Source organism: Pristiophorus japonicus, chromosome 8 (assembly GCF_044704955.1).
Source record: "Pristiophorus japonicus isolate sPriJap1 chromosome 8, sPriJap1.hap1, whole genome shotgun sequence".
Classification (NCBI taxonomy): domain Eukaryota; kingdom Metazoa; phylum Chordata; class Chondrichthyes; family Pristiophoridae; genus Pristiophorus; species Pristiophorus japonicus.
Genome location: NC_091984.1, coordinates 89,912,993 through 89,932,896, shown reverse-complemented (window position 1 = coordinate 89,932,896; position 19,904 = coordinate 89,912,993). Strand labels below are relative to the sequence as shown.

Below are 19,904 nucleotides of genomic sequence, written 5' to 3'. Positions count from 1 at the left end.
GAGGATTGGTTAACGGACAGAAAACAGAGAGTAGGAATGAACGGGTCATTTTCGGGTAACTAGTGGGGTTCCGCAAGGATCAGTACTTGGGCATCAGCCATTCACAATCTATCGATGATTTGGATGAGGGGACCAAATATAATATATCCAAGTTTGCTGATGATACAAAGCCAGGTGGGAATGTAAGTTGTGAGGAGGATGCAAAGAGGCTTCAAGGGTATATAGACAGACATGGCAAATGGAATATAATGTGGAGAAATGCGAAGTTCAGTAGGAAAAATAGAAATGTAGAGTATTTCTTTTCTTTTAAATAGTGAGAGGTTGGGAAATGTTGGTGTTCAGAGGGACCTGGGTGTCCTTGTACACGAATCACTGAAAGTTAACATGCAGGTACAGCAAGCAATTAAGAAAGCAAATGGGATGTTGGCCTTTATTACAAGAGGATTTGAGTATAAGAGTAAAGATGTCTTACTCTAATTATATAGGGCCCTGGTGAGACCACACCTGGAATACTGTGTACAGTTTTGGTCTCCTTACCTAAGCAAGGATATACTTGCCATAGAGGGAGTGCAACAAAGGTTCACCAGACTGATTCCTGGGATGGGGGGATTGTCCTATGAGGAGAGATTGAGTAGACTAGGCCTATATTCCCTAGAGTTTAGAAGAATGAGAGGTGATCTCATTGAAACATACAAAATTCTTACAGGGCTTGATAGGGTAGATGCAGGAAGGATGTTTCTCCTGGCTGGGGAGTCTAGAACCAGGGGTTACAGTCTCGGAATAAGGAGTTGCCCATTTAGGACTGAGATGGGGAGAAAGTTCTTCACTCAGAGGGTGGTGAATTTTTGGAATTCTCTACCCCAGAGAGCTGTGGAGGATCAGGTCGTTAAGTATATTCAAGACAGAGATCGATAGATTTTTGGATATTAAGGGAATCAAGGGATATGGGGATAGTGCAGGAAAGTGGAGTTGAGGTCGAAGATCAGCCATGATATTGAATAACAGAGCAGGCTCAAGGGGCCGAATGGCCAACTACTGCTCATATTTCTTATGTTATTATAAGGACAGATGATGTCTCACAGGGTAGTCCTTGGTAATTACTGGGTGCACAGAAAGATTTTAAAAATTGTACTGGAGCACAAGTGTGCAACTGAGAGATTTCCCATACCCTTCAACCACCCTAGTTTAGTAAGCACTGACTAACTTTAATTTTAAACTTGTGTGTACAATGGAGTGTGTTCCGGCTGATGCTTCTGACAGTTCCACGAGCAGGAGAAGCAGTGTATGAAGCTTTGCTTCTGGCATTCTGAACAGATGTTTTGTATTAATACAGAATTTTGATACACAACTGTTATTTTTCTGGCATTAGCTTCTGACTTCAGTGCCAGAAACTTTAGTCTTGGACTGACAAGCCAGCTATATTTCTTTGATGTTGTAGAGTGTAGACTCTAGCTCTTATCAAGTCTATTGGTTTACTTGGCTTCAGGGTCCAACAACAAGGAAACGATTTTCTCAGCAGCCTGCTGAACAAGAATACAGTATTCCAAATTGGCCACATCACAAGCTTTGTTGCACACTGGAATTTCAGATGGTGCATCTTTTCTATCTCCTTCACTTATTTACACACTCGGTTACTTGGTTTGTGATTTGTCAAGCAAGTAGCATGGTGTTCGTATCCGAAGAGATTTTACTACCCATGTAAAGTGGAGGTGAGCAGACAACAGTCAGTCTTTCTCGAGAGTTGACTGTCTTCTCAGTACTGAGGATAGCTTGTTGTTGTCCACCTACTGCCCAATTCTGTCCATCGTTCCTTGCAGTGATTTAGTCACTACTTGCCTTTTTAGATAGTGAAGTACATCATTGTAGAGGATTATCAGCAAAGAGGATGTCACACTCAATGGCATCTACAAGGCAATCAATGAAGAGTTTTCTGTTGATCAGAAATTTTGGTTCTGAAGAAATGGTAAGGAAGCTGGGCTTGCTTTCTTTGGTGCTGGGTACTAAACTTTGACATAAAACTGCCAGAAGTTTTCAAGATTATGATGGGAATTCACCCATTGATCCAAGCTAATCATTTGTTATGTTGAAGGACTTCAAATACCATGGACACAAGTTAAATTTAGGAAATTAAGAAGAAGAAGAAGAAACTAGGTATCATCTTTCAGACCCTGCCTGAAAGCATTGATTTATGAGCATCAGTTGAGGAAATAATTAGATTTAGATATGATACCCATCAGTCAAATACATGAAGAATGGCCAATTGGGTAAGCTACCTGAGGGCTGCTGATGCTTGTGAAATCGTACCCTTGCGTGAATCTGTACCTTTCAAGAGAGTTGGGTGTGGAGAGAATAAATGTACTGTTGATTTTATGTGCACTTAAAAAAAAAATCAGTTGTTCCTGCCATACACAGTTCACTATCTCGCTAGCCGGGTCTGCTCATGCAGGTACTCAAAATAGCCAGACCTCTATTGTTGAAAGCTTATTTGATCATTGCTTCTATCTGCATTGCTGAATTTTGAATGTTTCTTCTGAAATGCTTGTTAAATTAAATTCACAAAATGCTGTGAGAGTGTGTTTGGCTCTCCTCGTGGCTGAGATGGTAAATGATGCGGTACTGCTCTAGAGGTTTTACCCGCCCATGGTTAAATAATCTGCTGATACTTGCTATCTAGCTTCGTGTTTGAAGAATGTACTGGAAGGCTACTGGTTCCAAAGGAACCATACAAATTAGCACCTTCAAGTGAGATGGGATAATTGAAGGAGAGTAAAAGTCAGCACTAGTATTCTGTCCAAAATGTTATGTATAATATACGATCAAACTGTTATGAAGCGTCTTGGGACGTTTTACTACGTTAAAGGCGCTATATAAATACATGTCATTGTTGTTTGAAATGCAGGCCATTTCGTACTTTACCAGGCTTCAATTACAGGTGAGAAGTCAGCATTGACTTGCCAGTGTGTTTTTATGCTTTGAAACTCTCATCTTATTTTAATCTTTAACTTCACAGGTTTGATGGGAATTTTAACACCAATGTTTCAAAAACTATCAGCTGTGACAGGCTTTCCACGACTGTCAGTAGCCGAGCATTCAATCCTGGGCGGGACTTAAATACAGGTTAGTGTATCAGTTGATGGGCATTCAAATAATTTGTTTTTTTCTTTAAGGTTTTAAAAATCATTTGTAATCATCTTGCTTCTCTTGCCTTCTCTGACAGCCCCCCCCCCCCCCCCCATTCATTAAGATTTATTACTGTTAACTACTAACCATTGTATCCTGCTGTTGAACAGTTCTTGAAATGCCACTGGAGAATTGGGTAGTCTATTCAGTTTGTGACACTGTCCATTCATCTCTGGATCCTGGATTCAAATGTAGGCCAGACTGAAAGTCTCTTGCCAAGTGTCTAAGAACGTCTCATATAAAATGAGTCTAGTTCCTTATAACCCCTCATCCAGTACGAATTCAGCATAAATTGACAATCTCATCTCCGAGACCAAATTGTGGGCAAGGAGCAGTCATTGCTCCTCTTCTGCAGTTGGCACTGAGGCACATTCTTGGGGCAGAATAAAGGGAACTTGCCTCTGCATCCAACCATGTTATACATGACCTTGGGGGAATGTGTCTCAGTAGTCCAAATTACATTTTCTTATCCATAGCTTTTCCATTGTTGGTGATGTTGACCGTGATTACTGATTTTGTTGTTCTCTCTCGTTCTGAGTTACTTGCTGAATTGTGTGTCTTTAATTCGCATAAGTGCAAAGGATTTCCATTCTTCAACATGAACAGTCTCAACATTATAACAGTGACTACACTTCTAAAGTACTTAATTGGCTGTGTAGTGCTTTGGGAAATCATGAGGTCATTAAAGGTTCGATATAAATTCAAGTGCTTTTGTGTTCTTCATTTTAAAGAATAAAATTATTTGCAACCAAAAGTAATATTGAAATCAAAAACCTATACCAACTTCTAACAAAACTAGCCACAATAGTTAACAACTACTTTTGACATCCAGCCTAACGGGTGGATCAGTGTTGAACTTTGCGTGATTTAGGCTCCATGTTCCCTGATTACGGCAGGATTTGGATCAGTTCCAAGTGAATGGAGTACAAAAGCAGGAAGGTCCTGCTGCAACTGTATAGGGTATTGGTGAGGCTGCACCTGGAGTGCTGCGTGCAGTTTTGGTCACCTTACTTAAGGAAGGATATACTAGCTTTGGAAGGGGTACAGAGACGATTCACTAGGCTGATTCCAGAGATGAGGGGGTTACCTTATGATGATAGATTGAGTAGACTGGGTCTTTACTCGTTGGAGTTCAGAAGGATGAGGGGTGATCTTATAGAAACATTTAAAATAATGAAAGGGATAGACAAGATAGAGGCAGAGAGGTTGTTTCCATTGGTAGGAGAGACTAGAACTAGGGGGCACAGCCTCAAAATACAGGGGAATCAATTTAAAACCGAGTTGAGAAGGAATTTCTTCTCCGAGGGTTGTGAATCTGTGGAATTCTCTGCCCAAGGAAGCAGTTGAGGCTAGCTCATTGAATGCATTCAAGTCACAGATAGATAGATTTTTAGCCAATAAGAGAATTAAGGGTTACGGGGAGCGGGCGGGTAAGTGGAGCTGAGTCCACGGCCAGATCAGCCATGATCTTGTTGAATGGCAGAGCAGGCTCGAGGGGCTAGATGGCCTAATCCTGTTCCTAATTCTTATGTTCTTATGACTGACTGATGGGAGCAATCCTTTGCAGTAAGAAACATAAGGAAAACATGAATGTCAAGTAAAGGCCATTCAGCCCATTGCAACTCAGCCCCTGGAATTCCTCCAACTCAACCAGCTTAGCATCCAGTTGAATTTTGAGCATCTTAATATATAACTCTGGAACTTTAGCAGGTAGATTATTCCAAATATTTATCACCTTTTTGCGTGTTTTTTTTCTAATAGCTGCTTTAAACTGACTTTCCATTTTCTGTTCATGTTCTCAAGTCCTACTGGCCTGACCGTCCTTGAAGAAATAGTCTAGAGTTCATACCTATGACCATTTAATACTTTATAATACCTTAATGATGACTCCCCTTAATGGACCTCTTGACTGCAGATCTTACACTTGTCTCATCTTTCCTTTATAGTTCACCCCATTCACACCTGGGATCATTACTGTTGCTTGTGTCTGTACTCTTCTCCACTGCCACATGTTTGTTGTACAGTATAGAGACAAAAACTGTATACAGTTCTCCAAATTAGGTCTAGTGTCAAACCACAGCATAATTTTCCTAAATTTATATTGTATTGTACTGTTCTGGCTGTGTAACCCTACCTTTTATTTGCATTTTTTAGTTCCTTCTCCATATTGTCTTAACATTTAAAATGACGAGTCTACTATTAATCCCAGGTTCATTTCTGTCTTCCTCTGATAATTCTGTTCACATCATTGTATACCTATGTTGCTAATTTTTCAGACAAAATGCAATACTTTATATTTTTTAGTATTGAATTTAATTTGCTGCCTTGTCTGCTTAATTGATCTAAACCCTGATGCAAATTGTTGGCTGCATCCTCTGCCCCCACTGCTTTTTTTATTTTTTATTTGATTTTTACATCCAGGTCCAAGCACTGAAGTCTGTGGTACTCCCTTCCCATTCTCGCTCTACACTTATCGTTCTTTCTCTTTCCTAGTTTGTAATGCAACATTTTATCCAGCCCCATGTTGTACATAAGAACGTAAGAAATAGAAGCAGGAGTCGGCCATTTTGCCCCTCGAGCCTGCTCCGCCATTCAATAAGATCATGGCTGATCTAATCTTGGCCTCAACTCCACTTCCCCGCCCGCTTCCCATAACCCTTGACTCCCTTATTCAAAAATCTGTCTATCTCCACATTAAATATATTCAAAGACCCAGTCTCCACAGCAATCTGGGGTAGAGAATTCCAAAGATTTACGACCCTCTGAGAGAAGAAATTCCTCCTCATTTCTGTTTTACATCGGTGACCCCTTATTCTGAAACTATGCCCCCTAGTTCTAGATTCCCCCATGAGGGAAAACATCCTCTCTGCATCTACCTTATCAAGCCCCCTCAGAATCTTGTATGTATCAATAAGATCACCTCATTCTTCTAAACTCCAATGAGTATAGGCACAACCTGCTCAACCTTTCTTTATATGACAACCCCTTCATCTCAGGAATCAACCTCGTGAACCTTCTCTCAACTACCTCCAATGCAAGTATATCCCTCCTTACATAAGGAGACCAAAACTTACGCAGTACTCCAGGTGTGGTCTTATCAACACCCTGTACAATTGTAGCAGGACTTCCGTACTTTTATACTCTATCCCTCAATAAAGGCCAACATTCCATTTGCCTTCCTGATTACTTGCTGTACCTGCATGCTAACTTTTTGCAGTTCATGTACAAGAACCCCCATATCCTTCTGTACTGCAGCATTTTATAATCGCTCCACATTTAAATAATAATTTTCTTTTTTATTCTTCCTACCAAAATGGATAACCTCACATTTTCCGATCTGCCAAATTTTTGCCCCCTCACTGAGCCTAACTATATCCCTTGGTAAATTCTTTGCATCCTCCTCACAACTTTTTTTCCCCCACCTATCTTTGTATCATCAGCAAATTTGGCTACATTACACTCGATTCCTTCATCCAAGTCATTAATATAAATTGTAACTAGTTGAGGCCCCAGCACTGATCTCTGTGGCACCCCACTAGAGACTCTGTTTCCTGTTAGTCAGCCAATCCTCTATCAACGCTAATATATTACCCCCAACCCCGTGAACTCTTATCTTGTGCAGTAACCTTTTAATGTGGCACCTTATCGAATGCTTTCTGGAAATCCAAATGCACAATATCTACTGGATCCCCTTGAGCCACTCTACTCGTTACATCCTCAAAGAACACCAGCAAATTTGTCAAACGTGATTTCCCTTTCATAAAACCATGCTGACTGCTCGATTTCATTATGAATTTCTAAATGTCCTGCTACTACTTTGTAAATGATGGACTCCAGCATTTTCCCAATGACAGATGTTAGGCTATAACTGGTCTAGTTCCCTGCTTTCTGTCTCCCTCCTTTCTTAAATAGGGGTATTATATTTGCGGTTTTCCAGTCCGCTGGGACCTCTCCCGAATCCAGGAAATTTTGGTAGATTACAACCAATGCATCCACCATCTCTGCAGCCACTTCTTTTAAGACCCTAGGATGCAGCCCATCAGGTCCAGGGGACTTGTCCACCTTTAGTCCCATTAGTTTACCTAGTACTTTATCTTTAGTGATAGTGATTGTTTTAAGTTCTCCCCCAATAGCTCCTTGATTATCAGTTATTGGGATGTTTTTAGTGTCTTCTACCGTGAAGACCGATGCAAAATATTTGTTCAAAGTCTCTGCCGTTTTCCTGTTCTCCATTATTAATTCTCCAGTCTCATCCTCTGTATACCCTGTATTCTTATAGTTTTTAGTTTTATTGGTAATCTCTTATGTGCAATCATGTTTAAAACTGAAAGTACAAATAAACTACATCAATGGATGTTCCATTCTCTCATTCTATTGCTATGTAGGTACTCCTCCAACCTACTCCTTACAATTGATTATTTTATCCGATGTTCGGTCCATCGATCTTGAGTTGCCTGGTTCAGATATTTTCCATTTTTAAATATAGGCATTAGGTTTGTTTGCTTCCAGTCTTGGGAAACCCTTCAGTACCAGAGATTTCCTCCCAATTCTCCTTTAGCATCCGAGGATATGATATATACCAGGGGACTTGTATTCCGTCTCTTCAACCAATCTACTACTTCCTCCAAACGGATTTAAAAATCCTCTTGGACAGTTACTGTACAGGTTGGACCTACCTTACCCGGTACCACCCCCCTTCTGGTATGATTCCGGGGGCGCATGCGCAGAACGCGGCTGGCTTCCACCCCGACTTTGCGGCCGCACCGACACTCGACCCACTGGGGCTGCTCCGACACTGGGCCCGCTGACACTTCCTTCGCGGCCTGCCGACACTTCGAGGGCTGGCCGACACTTTGGGTCTGCCCAGAGCGCCGACCTCCTCCTTCCCCCCCCTCCCCCCCCCTCCCCCGACCACGGGCCACTGACCTCCCCTCATCCGGCAAAATCCCTTATTCGACACAGGCCAGGTCCTGAGGGTGCCGGATAAAGGAGGTTCAACCTGTACTACATGATTCTATATAATTTCCCCCGAGTGAATACTTCAAAAAAAATTATCAAGTAAAATTCTATTTTCCTTTGTCTTCATTTACTCCACCAGAGTTCTAGCTTCCTCCATAACTAGCATTTTACTGTTATTCTGAAAAAAAAAACTATTTAACATCCTTTGCTATGTTCATCTATAGTGCTGTCTTTGCACCTGAAATATCCTTTTTAGCCCATTTTGACATCTTGTACGAACGGTCAAGTCCATGCCTTTTTGCCTGTCGGCTTTTATAGATTATTTGTTCCTTGTTTATGTTTTAATTGTAGTGATTTTCTATTTTAGGACTGCTTGTTTAGCTTGTACTTGCTTTTCTTGGATATATACATGTCTTGCATATTTAATTGTTTCAAATGCTATCCATTTTCTAGTCTGAAATCTCTCTCACATCTTACGTAATGTCCTTTATCTGATCTCTCATTCCATTGAAGTTTGCTTCCTTGAGTTGTATATTTCTGTCCTCATCCTTGCTGGCACTAACTGCCAGATTGTCTCAACTTTGACTGTATAATATTTGCTCATCTTCAGAAGCAACATTTCTACTTTGTGAATATCTTTGAGTACTTTCAAGAACCAGGTCTAGATGTGAGTTTCTCCTGTTGCAGTCCATTACATACCGTGCCAAGGAGCAGTCACATACTCGTACTGATTCTGTCAGCACACTTCCATTAGGGCATTCCTGGTTTATATTGGGTTGGTTGAAGTCATCCATTATTATTACTTGGTTTCATGTCAAATTTATTCTGAAAATATAAAACTACCCTGCCTCTCCTCCTATCGTTATAATCTTTCCTGAACAACCTTCATCCCCGCATGTTGAATTCACTCCTCTTGTCTGTGGTGAGCCAAGTTTCTGTGGGCCCTATGGTACTATAATTTAGATTTTCTAAGTATGCTTTCAATTCAAATACTTTTCCATAATGCTTCCAGCATTTAGATAAAGCCACATAATTTGTGTCTTGATTGTTTTCTACTGCTGTCTTATTGGTTTACTGTGCTTAAATTTAATTTTGCTTTGCTATTTTCTGCTTGTTTGATCATCCTCCAAGCTCTGTTATCGATAGTTGATGTCCCGTTTCCCCCCCCCCCCCCCACCATATATCTAGTTTAAAAGACCCTCTGTTTGCCACTCTCGTTCCTTTGTCATTTCTTCTGTCCCTCACTCCCCCACCCCCCAAAAAAAGTCAGTCTCTTATTTCTAACGCCAACATCGTTTGCCTGTTAGGTACATCTTTTTTCTCTATAATTATCCTATAAGCCCAATTGTAAGTCTGGGTGAGAATTGGATGGGCAGGGACTGAGGTGGTTGACAAAACCTCTCTGCTTTGGTAACGTGAGGCCCGGCAAATTTTAAGTCCCGGACCTCATCATTTGCCTCCATCAGCAAACCCTCCATCAGTTGCCTCTTAACTTTGGCGCGGACACGATGGGCTGAAATGGCCTCCTTCTAGTAAATTTCTATGTTTCTATAAAACCAGAAGGAAGCATCAGCCAGTTGCGGGGCGGGAGTGGTATGTCGGACAGCAGCCAATGGGCACTGAAGTAATGGTCCTTGGCACTGGAGTAAGTTGTGGGGAGGGGGGGGAGCCTGGGGCAGGGGAGATCCAAACATTCCTTGTGGGGCCTAGACGTGGACTTCTGCTTCTTCTGGCCCCATAAGGAAAGTAAAAACAAAAACATTTTTCGAAAAACTTACCTGTTTGAGCCTCTTCTAGCCCAACGCCTCTTCCTGCTAAGCTCTCCTGGTGGATAAGCCGCAACGGCTTTACTGCTTAGGCCACAAGTTACAAAAGCATTTGGGGCCCCGATGATGTCATCCTTCCCACCTGCTCAGCAAGTTAAAAAGGAGCAGAAGGTTGGCATGTAGGAAACACAACAGCCATTTTGAGCACAGCAAGGTCCCACAAATAGCAATTAAGTAAATGACCAGATCATCTGTTTTTAGGTGTTGGTTGAGGGAATAAATAACTACCTCCAGACTTCAGAACTGTGAAACATGTTTCTGAAAAATTATTCAAATGAATACATTTATAATAAAGGTAGGTAGGCAGGCTGCTCGATCTGGAGATCTTGAGATAGGAAGAACCATCCTTGAATTTATTTCATTTTTAAAAATATTTTAGTTTAGTAGGATTCTCTGATGCTCGTCAGTGCACTGTCTGATGTGCTGAAGAACCAAATAAATTGGGATGGTCCTGTGTTATGAGTTAATTGATCTCGCCTACAGTGATAATTATTGGGTGTTACAATAACCTTGATTAAGGGAAAAATCAGGCAGGGTCCTCACTTTTAATTATCACCATCTAATGACGCCATTGAAAGTTGTGTGTGGGCGTGATGTCTGTACAGGTTTATGCTTGGCTTTGATGTCCGCTATAGACAAATAACCTGCCGCACTTCATTGTTTAGGATCCAAACATCAAGAATGACTACTTGGGCAGGATGACAATGTTGCAAGCGTCCATGTAGCCATACACCAGAATGAGACAGCAAAGGTTAAGGAGAACATTTTTGAGGAGGGGCAGCGATTTGTTTTTCTAAATGATGGACAGATCATTAGCTTGGTGCTTTAATGCTCTTTTGTTGAGATTTTATAGGTCTGGTTCTGATGGGTACTTGCTGTGATCTGAAAAGCATTGATGAGTTGGAGCACAGAATCTTATGGAATTTACAGTAATGAGTGGGACTGCCTTTCTTTCATGAATTTGATCTGCCTTTTGCCTCCCAGGGGTGAAATTCCTGCCTACTTCAGTACCAATTTTTAAAAGGCATCTATTTAAAAGCTGTAATTAAATGCTGATTAGCTTACGCCCTCTGAGTTCCTTTCTGTCTTGGAGAAGCGTTGAATTTCTTTCCTCTGCTATAAGATTAGCCACTAACAGATTAAATAAAGAATTCAGGGAGAATTTCTTCACACAGTGGTGAGAATGTGGAACTTGCTGCCACCATGGGCCCAAGTTTCCACAAGAAAAAAAACGGGCGCCCCTCCGAGCTGGGCGCCTGTTTTTCACGACTAAAACGGCGCCTAAAAAAATCCTCGGTATTCTCCACCTACTTGCAGGTCCTCTGGCCCTCGGCGCAGCCAGCACGAGCTGTGGGGGGGCGGAGCCAGGTCCCTGTGCTGAAAACAGTGCCGGGACCTCTGCACATGTGCGCTATAGTGGGCACGCAAGTGCAGTAGCTCCAGGCACCGAACTGTGTGAGAGGGGCCCGAAGCACGCAGCCCCTAGCCCTGGCTGAATGGCCTCACTGGGGCTGCGTGAATGAGGCTCCTCCCACGGCCAGCTCCTGCTCCCCCGCCCCCGACCAGACCCGACACCCGCTCCCCCCCCCCCCCCCCCCGCCTCCGGACCAGACCCGACACCCGCGCCCCCCCCCCCCCCCCCCCCCGACTGACCCGACCCGACCCGCACTCCTGCCCCACCGCGCCCCCCCCCCCCCCACTGGACCCGACTCCCACTCCCGGACTGGATCCGATCCGACCTGACCTCCCTCCCCCCCCACTCTCTCTCCCCTCCCCCCCCCCCCTCTCTCCTTCCCCCTCCCCCTCTCTCTCTCTCTCTCTCTCTCCCCCTCCCTCCCCCTCCCGCTCAGCGGCACGAACGGCTGCAGAATTCTCCGTGCCTGAAGCACTTTCACACAGGTAGGAAGATGGTTTATTTAATCTTTTCTTGGCTTATAAATGTTTATTCAGGTTGGATTTATTTGTATAATATTTGTAGAAGTATAAATAAGGATTTATTGTATAATTTAATGAGTTCCCTTCCCCCCCCCCACCCCACCACCTCGTTCTGGACGCCTAATTTGTAACCTGCGCCTGATTTTTTAATGTGTAGAACAGGTTTTTTCAGTTCTACAAAAATCTTCACTGGCTCCATTCTACTTTAGTTTGGAGTACATTTTCACTCTGGAAACTTTCAAATCAGGCGTCAATGGCCGGACACACCCCCTTTTGAAGAAAAAATTCTGTTCCAAAGTGGAACTGTTCTACCTGACTAGAACTGCAGAAAAAAAATGTGGAGAATTGCGATTTCTAAGATAGTCCGTTCTCCACCAGTTGCTCCTAAAAATCAGGCGCAAATCATGTGGAAACTTGGGCCCATGGAGTGGTTGAAATGAAAAGCATACACATTTAAAGGGAAACTTGATGCATGCATGAGAGAGAAGGGAATCGAGGAATATGGGGGCAGGGTGGAATGAGGCAATTGTAGAATATAAACACTGGCCTTGACCAGTTGGGCTGAATGGCCTGCTTCTGTGTTGTAAATTCAATGTCGAAAGGATACTCATACTGTCCAAGTGACAATTTTAATCAAGTGCCACGCACTCTCTGACCATTTCTCCTGGCAATACAACCAAAGGCCCTGAAAAGGAAAGTTTGAAATTATTTTTGTGGGGCCAGGAGAAGCACAAGTGCTCCTTTGGGCCCTACAAAAATAATTGGGCTGCTGCTGCCCCAGTCTCCTCCTCTCACCCCCCACCCCCCCCCCCATCACTGGGGTCCCCATCCCCTGGACATACCTTATTACTGAGCCACCCGATATTACACCGGTCTAAATCCGGTGAGCAACATCAAGATGCTCACGCCTCGCCTCATTGCTGCCAGCTCGCTCCGCCAGTTGACTGTCCAAAAGTTAAAATCGACCCCAAGGTGTACAAGAGTGACCCATAGAAGCATAGAGGTTTACAGCACAGAAGGGGGCCATTCAATCCATTGTGTCTGTGCTGGATCTTTGCCAGAACAATACAAAACTAATCCCATCCCACACTCACCCCACAGCAATCTATCTTCCTCTGCTTCAAATATGAATTCAATTTCCCCATAAAATATGCAGTGGTGTAGGCTTCAACTCCTGCCTATGGCAAAGCATTCCATGCTCCCAAAATGTGAGTGAAGAAATGTCTTCTCATCACTCTCCTCACTGTCTTCGTGATCATTTTAAATCGATGACACTGGTCACTGACCTCCCTCCAGAGCACATAGTCTTTCCTTGTTCCTTCTATCAAATCCCTTCATAATTTTTTAAGTGTCTATTAAACTTTCTCTCGGCCATCTCTGCTCCGGTGGAAATACTCCTAGTATATTTGCAGTCTCCTCATTCCTGCGATCAACCTGATGAATCTTGTGCTGTATGCATTGTATGGCTTTCATGTCTTTTGGAAAATGGAGCACCACTAACTCTGGCCGTTTCTCTTTTATTCTCGGCCCCTATTTATAAAACTCAACATGCTGTTCTTTTTTAAATAGCTGAATCTACCTGTAATTGTATTTGAACCCCTCAGTCTCACCGTTCATCCACAGCCTTCAGCATCTTTCCATTGAGTATATACTCCCATACTTGTTTTTTTTCTCTCTCTCGATGTCTCGCCTCACATGTAACCCCATTAATTTGCATCTGCCCATTCTACTGCTGCCTACTTTGTACCCTTGGGAAGTACCGGACCCAAATGTGTGCGTTGTGTACCCGTCTTTTTACTAAACTATGATTTCCTGTGGATGTTCCGGTTCAAACAGCCTGCTTTTATTAAAATTTAAACGGAAGAAAAAGAGGAAAATGGTGGCCTCCTGCAACACAATAGAAAAAGCATCACGTCATACTACCACTATTGATGCGTTACATTCTTGGAATATGTTGCTGACTAAAATAACTCTGTTTGATCAAACAGAATTATTTGCTTACTATATAGCACATGTTCACATAGCTGCAACTCAGTTAATACCATAAAACCACAGAAGCTCACCGCAGAGAAGGAACCCATTTGCTCCCATCATTTCTGTTCTTGCTCTATGCTAGAGCAATCCAAAGTCAAGCAGGCCAAGCAAACTTGTGTGTTGAGGGGAGCTGTTGATGTCATGGGCCTGTCTTCAACTGCAGACCATGCCAGAAGACAGTAGGCTTGAAGTTTACATTCATCATTTTTGCTTTTCATTTATACACAGTGAGTTACTGTATTCCTGCTGGGGTTTTTGGGCTCAAGTTCTGAGGGGACTGCTGACAATATAGATGAACCAAAGAAAAGATTGCCAATTCACAGTAAAAACAAATGGTTGTAGAAAAATCAACTATTTACATTATAAATTCGAAAAGGAGATATCAGGTTAAAAATGAAAGGTTGCTTATAAGGGGGAAGGTAACAATTTAAAATTCAACTTAAACATAAACCTGAGAGGATAAAGTTCAAATATGAAAAGAAAACCTACAAGCAGATGATCCAAGGTGGCGGTCAGGGCCTCTAATTTCCCCATGAGGTCTATGAATATGGTCACCAACTGGGCAGAAAATCACCAGGCGGCCAGATTGTGTAATTATTGTGCGACAAGTTTACATAATCAAGACTCAATATAAATGTGGAAATTAGGAAATTACAATGGGAAAATGTTGACACAAAATGTGTGATTAAAAAGAAGTTAAGTGGGGCAGACAGTTATTTTCTATGTATTGTGGTTATATAGAATTTGTGGGGGGAGGGGGAAGAATGTAGGTGATGCATGCATTTTCCACTTGCTTCACATCTCATGAATGTAACTGGATTTTAGTCGGTATTGAATACCGTGGCTGTATCACTTGATACTGTCTGCATGGGGTTGTCTTTACATCTCTCAGCTGCCGTGGGATCAACGCTGTTCCCTGCTGTTGATCTCAGGCACTTGAAAGTGAGAATTCAGCACTTTCAATTCCATCTTCCTGCAGACTGAGCCTCAAATGCATTCTGGCCTTCAGCTGGCACCGACCACTCATCCAGTTTGGACTGGACGTCTGGGTTTTGATTTGTATTTGAAAAAGTGCTGGATGAAATCTGGGCACCAAAACTCAGATATCTTACTTTTTTTTTAAAGTCCATTTTCCATTTAATTACTAAGGAATTTTCAGCAACAGCAAAGTAAAGTTGAAAACTCAAGTCTTGATCCTCCTACCCCAACCCCAACACCATCCTGGTTTGAAACGATGTTGCCCCGGTCTGGTTTTATACCCTGAAGATGATGGTTACACTTTCTGGATAGAGTAGCATTGTATGAAATTACCCATCTGTATTTTATTTTGAAACAATCTGACTTTTTAATTCAACAGTTCTTGCTGACAACTTCAAGTCAAACCCTGGCATTAAGTGGCAATACTTCAGCTCAGAAGAAGGGATTTTCACCATTTTCCCAGCTCATAAATTTCGCTGCAAAGGCGGCTATGAACATCGGAGTAGGTAGGAAATTTCGGTTTCATTCTTTGAGGACTCGCAGGTTTTCTTTTTGATCACTTGATTTCAACCCGTTCCCTGTTATTTCCCTCTGTGCATTCGTTTTAACAAATTGGTAAATGTGATCGTTTTATTGAATCTGTTTCCAGTTACAAACAACACATTTACGGATTCATTAAACTAATGAAACTGCAATAGCACGATAAATAACTTTTATTATCTAGTGTAGTCGGACCTTTCCACAAATGTACGTAATTAATGGAGTGAAGCTATGTCACTTGTAACATTCTGTGCAACTTCCTTTGCTTGTTGCGAATTAATCCGTGGAAGGTTAGTTTTAACTTCCTGATTAGCAGTGTTATTTTCCCTAAAAAAAGAATAATCTGAAATGATTCTAGTTAAACACGTGTCTGATCTAAGCACAAGATCTCAGTCACATCCCATTCTGCGGGATTCCTGATCCAACAAAATATTTCTCTCTGATTTTGTAAATATTTAGTTGATTAAGTTAATCCATGTTTGATTGTTACCAGGATTTGATAGCTCTTTTCATGAATGAAGGTTACAGAAAGTGCTTGCATGTGGATGTGGGCAGGATTGGGTTTGAGTAACCTGCTTGAATAGCATTATACATGAAAATTGGCCACTTGTACAACGTCTTGGTGAGCTATCAGTGCTCATAGACATGTACCTCAACATGAGTCTATGCCTTCAGCAAAGATGAGAAAATTAGAGGGAATATTGTTACCTGTTGATAAAATATAGAAAAATCATTGATTTGGTTCTTCATTACCTATTGATCTTCATTTGCAAATATTTTTGGGATTCTTTTGGTACAGGCCTGTTTATGTCTCTACGGTGAGGCCACAATCAAAGCACATTGTGGTGGTGGTGGACCATGGGGCTTTAGCCACAGACACACAGCTTCAAATAGCCAAAGATGCTGCACAAGTAATATTAACCTCTATCGATGAGCACGACAAGGTGAGTTCTTCCCAGCCTTCTCCAGTGTCCATAATGTGGAATATATCACGGGCAACAATAGCTTCCTGCCAGAACACACACAACTGACCTGGAAATGTGTAATCTAGGTCTTTAAAGCACTGAGGAATGGATAATGTTGGTACAAACAAGCTATTTAACTCAGACTGTGGGAATTTCATTTTTGCTTGCTAACTATTCAAAAATCATGCAACACTGATGCATAATTTCCCCTCAGGAGATTATATGGATGTGTCCATGATGGGGTAGATCTCGTATGGCGTCTCTGTGGAAGGAACACATGCTTATTCCATGTTTCATATGTTCTTAATTTGGAGTCGTGAAGTATAAAATTAACAAGATCAAATGAGACTAGAGATGTAAGTAAACTTGCGCAAAACATAAAAATAGATAGTAAAAGCTTTTACCGATATATAAAATGGAAAAGAGTGACTAAAGTAAATGTTGGTCCCTTTAGAAGATGAGAAGGGGGATTTAATAATGGGAAATATGGAAATGGCTGAGACCTTAAACAATTATTTTGCTTCGGTCTTCACAGTGGAAGACACAAAAACCATGCCAAAAATTGCTGGTCACGGGAATGTGGGAAGGGAGGATCTTGAGACAATCACTATCACTAGGGGGGTAATACTGGACAGGCTAATGGGACTCACGGTAGACAAGTCCCCTGGTCCTGATGAAAAGCATCCCAGGGTATTAAAAGAGATGGCGGAAGTTATAGCAGATGCATTCGTTATAATCTACCAAAATTCTCTGGACTCTGGGGAGGTACCAGCGGATTGGAAAGCAGCTAATGTAACGCCTCTATTTAAAAAAGGGGGCAGACAAAAGGCAGGTAACTATAGGCCGGTTAGTTTAACATCTGTAGTGGGGAAAATGCTTGAAGCTATCATTAAGGAAGAAATAGCGGGACATCTAGATAGGAATAGTGCAATCAAGCAGACGCAACAGGGATTCATGAAGGGGAAATCATGTTTAACTAATTTACTGGAATTCTTTGAGGATATAACGAGCATGGTGGATAAAGGTGTACCGATGGATGTGGTGTATTTAGATTTCCAAAAGGCATTCGATAAGGTGCCACACAAAAGGTTACTGCAGAAGATAAAGGTACGTGGAGTCAGAGGAAATGTATTAGCATGGATCGAGAATTGGCTGGCTAACAGAAAGCAGAGAGTCGGGATAAATGGGTCCTTTTCGGGTTGGAAATGGGTGGTTAGTGGTGTGCCACAGGGATCGGTGCTGGGACCACAACTGTTTACAATATACATAGATGACCTGGAAGAGGGGACAGAGTGTAGTGTAACAAAATTTTCAGATGACACAAAGATTAGTGGGAAAGCGGGTTGCGTAGAGGACACAGAGAGGCTGCAAAGAGATTTAGATAGGTTAAGCGAATGGGCTACGGTTTGGCAGATGGAATACAATGTCGGAAAGTGTGAGGTCATCCACCTTGGGGGAAAAAAACAGGAAAAGGGAATATTATTTGAATGGGGAGAAATTACAACATGCTGCGGTGCAGAGGGACCTGGGGGGGTCCTTGTGCATGAATCCCAAAAAGTTAGTTTGCAGGTGCAGCTGGTAATCAGGAAGGCGAATGGAATGTTGGCCTTCATTGCGAGAGGGATGGAGTACAAAAGCAGGGAGGTCCTGCTGCAACTGTACAGGGTGTTGGTGAGGCCGCACCTGGAGTACTGCGTGCAGTTTTGGTCACCTTACTTAAGGAAGGATATACTAGCTTTGGAGGGGGTACAGAGACGATTCACTAGGCTGATTCCAGAGATGAGGGGGTTACCTTATGATAGATTGAGTAGACTGGGTCTTTACTCATTGGAGTTCAGAACGATGAGGGGTGATCTTATAGAAACATTTAAAATAATGAAAGGGATAGACGAGATAGAGGCAGAGAGGTTGTTTCCACTGGTCGGGGAGACGAGAACTAGGGGGCACAGCCTCAAAATACGGGGGAGCCAATTTCAAACCGAGTTGAGAAGGAATTTCTTCTCCCAGAGGGTTGTGAATCTGTGGAATTCTCTGCCCAAGGAAGCAGTTGAGGCTAGCTCAGTGAATGTATTCAAATCATAGATAGATAGATTTTTAACCAATAAGGGGAATTAAGGGTTACGGGGAGCGGGCAGGTAAGTGAAGCTGAGTCCACGGCCAGATCAACCATGATCTTGTTGAGTGGCGGAGCAGACTCGAGGGGCTAGATGGCCTACTCCTGTTCCTAATTCTTATTTTCTTATGAAAACAAACGTTTCCCCTCCCCGCCCCACAACCCCCAGAGGAGTGCATGCGCGCACACAACACACACACGCACATTATATGGATTAGTACAAAGAGAGTAGAGTACTGTTGTGGGTATATAGTGTTGGTTCACACCTGTGAAGCTCCATATGTTTAATCATGAAGAATGACCACTTGGGGGCTGCTTGAGTAGGCACTTTCAGGAAAGGGAGGAAAAAGATGAGAATACTGAAGGGAAATAAAAATTAAAAAAGGAATCTAAATTCTTCGTAGTTTAATTTTGCATACAAGCATAACATTATGGCTGTTGGAGAGAAATTTGAGGAATAACATTTTTGCTTTGTGCCTAGATTTCCGTGCTGGCTGTGGCAGACGCTGTCCGAACATGCTCGCTGGACCAATGCTACAAGACATACTTGTCTCCCGCCACCAGTGAGACTAAAAGAAAAATGACCACATTCCTTAGCAACATAAAATCAGTGGATGGTGCCACCCAGCATGCACTGGGGTTTCACAAAGCATTTCAGTTACTTCAGAATACAAACAACAGCACCAGGATCCAAACACGTGAGTGTGAGGAGGAAATGAGGCAGTTAGAAAATTTAACTTTCTACTTTCAGACTGAAAATTGGGCTTGAATTGCACCATTGATATGCTCCAAACTGACTGTAACATGTCAGCGTTAGTCCTTGTGAACTATAATCAATGTTTATGTGCCTCCTGTTTCCCCCAATTTCCTCTTATCGTTTTCTAGGTGACACTGCTAGAATGAGGTTCCAGGCAGTGGGTAACCCTCTTTATACCTGAGCTTGGACGTTCGCTGTTGGCAGGCTGTTTGATCCAGTCCTGCAGGGTTCACTGGGTAGTGATCAAGGTTAGGAACTCTGGCTTTGTTCCCCCCCACCGCCTCCCCCGTCCTAAGGGCATTGAGTCCATTGTAGTACTTCAGTGACTGCCCCAACTCAGCTTCGTGACTCAGGCCTGTGACCAAACCTGGAATGTTCTGGTCTGAGTGGTTGGTATCATATTAAATAGTGCCTATATCCACTTGACTATCTTTGCAGCATGTGGCTCATGCTCGGCCTATGATTTTAAAATTCACATTTCATCTGTGAAGAAGGATTTTTAAATTAATAATCTGTGCTTCCCAAATCGTCCGTGGATAGCTATACTGCCAAGTGTGGCACTGATGCTGAACTATCAGACCAAGGAGGTACATGCTTTGAATGGTCCAGATTAGTTT

General features: G+C 42.5%; 1 protein-coding gene across 3 annotated transcripts in view; it reads left to right on the top strand.

Moving 5' to 3' along the window:
• The window catches only part of cachd1 (cache domain containing 1), a 250,857-nt gene that overhangs the window by 174,678 nt on the left and 56,275 nt on the right, over positions 1 to 19,904 (top strand). For all 3 annotated transcript variants that reach the window (XM_070887043.1, XM_070887041.1, XM_070887042.1), the window contains exons 4-7: positions 3,011 to 3,117; positions 15,292 to 15,418; positions 16,252 to 16,396; positions 19,012 to 19,228. In XM_070887043.1, the coding sequence (XP_070743144.1) occupies positions 3,011 to 3,117; positions 15,292 to 15,418; positions 16,252 to 16,396; positions 19,012 to 19,228 (596 nt within the window). The remainder of the gene's footprint in view (positions 1 to 3,010; positions 3,118 to 15,291; positions 15,419 to 16,251; positions 16,397 to 19,011; positions 19,229 to 19,904) is intronic.